The 2456-nt window shown below is 39.0% G+C and overlaps 1 protein-coding gene across 1 annotated transcript; it reads right to left on the reverse strand.

Moving 5' to 3' along the window:
* Positions 1–1056: 1056 nt before the first annotated feature.
* On the reverse strand, positions 1057–2386 carry LOC101293612 (glucan endo-1,3-beta-glucosidase, basic isoform-like). The gene is made up of 2 exons (XM_004303783.1): positions 2256–2386; positions 1057–2131 (listed from the first exon to the last, which is right to left on the reverse strand). Exons 1-2 carry the CDS (start codon positions 2353–2355, stop codon positions 1179–1181), a joined length of 1053 nt encoding a protein of 350 aa, XP_004303831.1. The 5' UTR covers positions 2356–2386; the 3' UTR covers positions 1057–1178.
* Positions 2387–2456: the final 70 nt, after the last annotated feature.

The raw sequence follows: 2456 nt of genomic DNA on the forward strand, positions 1-2456 counted from the left end.
AATTAATTAACATTTTGTGAGGAATTTTGTGTCGCATGGTGTCATATGGGCAACAACGGTCAATTTATCGTAAAACTTCTATTTTATGCAACAAATTAGTTACTGCAGATGAGAACATGTGTAACAACTGAAATATCCTCATATTTGCCAAACTTTTACCACGAATTATGGGTTATCATATCGAAATTCACAACTTTTGGTTATTTTCTCTTGTAATGGAATGCATGCAAGACGGAGTACGTGATCCATTGAGGAGTCAGGTGTAGTATAGTTCCCTTCTTTCATATACTATCATGTGATCATCACCACTTAATTATCAGCATTACTTCAAAGCCGAAGCATATATAGTATGGTTTAATTGGTCTCAATTGAAGTAAGATATGTAATGCATCTAGCTACTTCCGGTTAGAGTCAAGTCTACACACTAACCCTAGCCTGCAATTTTGTATTCATTTGGTTTTCCCTCAAGAATGATGCATCATCAACTGCCAAAAAAAAAATTTGATTATTAAGTGCCCAGTCAAGCAAAGTGTGCATGCATCTAAATGTCTGATCGGAGCTATGTCAAATAATGGTGGAATTATTGGACAAGCGTGAAGGCAAAATACGGAAGGGAAGGAGACCAGTGCAAGTGATTGTACGCCTTGACGCCTAGTCGAATAAGACATGCGGCAGCAGAATTGGCAGCTTAGACAAAAGGACCAGTTGCATTAAGAGTTGAAGCAGCTAATGAACAGTTTCATTTTCATTGGACAAGAGCTAGCTTTCTTGTTAGACTCCTGCTTCTGCTTATGATCATTTAACAAAGAACAAATAAGACCTTTTAAAAAAGAACAAATAAGACACAAACAAATACATTAACAAAAGACTTATTTTTCGCTGTCATGCATGCAGAATTTACATAAGCGCGCAATAGAGCATATAGCCTATAGGCAGATTGCTTCTGTGAACAGAAGCTCATATAAATACCCAAAAAAAAATTCTAGCTTCAGCACCAGTGTAGTATGATCTTAATTATATATAAAAGTTAAGCAAAGTTCTTTATTTTCTTGAGAGATACAACATACGTATGTTTTGCTATTGCCAACTAACTAGGAAAACCTAGTTTTTATTTCTGCGTAAGCATCGTTTCACAACAGAAGTACGTGCTTATATACCTAGTTATAGAGAACGTACTCTCAGTTGAAGTTGATGGGAGGATAAACAGGACTTTTGTTTGGGTAAAAGAGGCCGAAATTATTCTCAGTCCTGTCTCCACGTTTTAGGTTCTCATTGAACATGGCAAACAAGTAGGTTTCAATTGGAGATCCAGGTCTCCTTGGTGTACCACCCTTGACATGCTTGATCACATTCGAGTTGTAAACTCTCGCATTCTCCTTTGTAGTTACTTGACCATCACCACCAGCGGAGGGCCAACCAGTCTCCGATACTACTATTCTCAAAGAACCACCGCCGGCCTTCTCTAACGCAGCGTAATGTGCATCAAGAAGTGCATCAAACAGGTTCTGGTAGCCATATTGTCCATCTTGAACCACAACTGATGGAGATGTAAAAACAGCATACTGAAGGCTAATGCTTCCTCGGTTTGAAATGTAGCTAAAGTAAGGGTACATATTTAGAAGCAATGGAGATTTATTTCGGACTAGGAAACCGATGACAGGATCAAGAAATGCTCTGTGGTCCTGCCGGAATGATCCTTTTGATGGAGGGTACGATTCTTGGAGAATTACAGGATGAACAGCCGTGGAGACTTTGATTCTGTTTGCAAGACCAGCCCTGGAAATTGCATTTTGGATTTTCTCCATGGCAGGGCCAACATATTGTGCAAAGGGACCTGATTCTATTTCATTCCCAACCGCAAGGTATTTGATATTGACATTTCCATAAGCTACCACATTTCTTTGGACCCAGTCATCAGCACTGGCCTGGTTAGAAGCAATTGCCTGAAGGCGTTCGTTTTCGACACCAAGCATGAGCTCGATGTTGGAGCCTCTAAGAGCTTCGAGAGCATCACGTTTAGGATAATAAATCCTCATCCTTTTGATGTTATTTTGGTTGTAAAGTGATATTACTTCTCTTGCGGGGGGTAAGTTGTCTGCAACATCTCCATAACAAACACCAATCTGGGCACCTGCATATCATATATACATGTACATTAGCTCAGAAAACAAGAATTACATATAGGGTAAAAGCACACTGACTATAAACAATATGAATATAATTTCATGACTATACATTGAGAGAAGGAGAGAGACCTGTTGTGGTAATGGTAGCCATGAGGATACCCAATAGTAGTAACTTGGAAACTACAGAAGGGACATTGGAAACTACATGCGACTTTGCCATCTTGTGCATTCAAAAGGATATGCAGCTTAGCAAATTGTATGTTCGACAACTATCAAGTGCCATTTTTATAGGGTGCGAAACCTAGACATTTTTGACAGTTTTGAATAAAA

The sequence above is a fragment of the Fragaria vesca genome, linkage group LG6 (assembly GCF_000184155.1).
Source record: "Fragaria vesca subsp. vesca linkage group LG6, FraVesHawaii_1.0, whole genome shotgun sequence".
Classification (NCBI taxonomy): domain Eukaryota; kingdom Viridiplantae; phylum Streptophyta; class Magnoliopsida; order Rosales; family Rosaceae; genus Fragaria; species Fragaria vesca.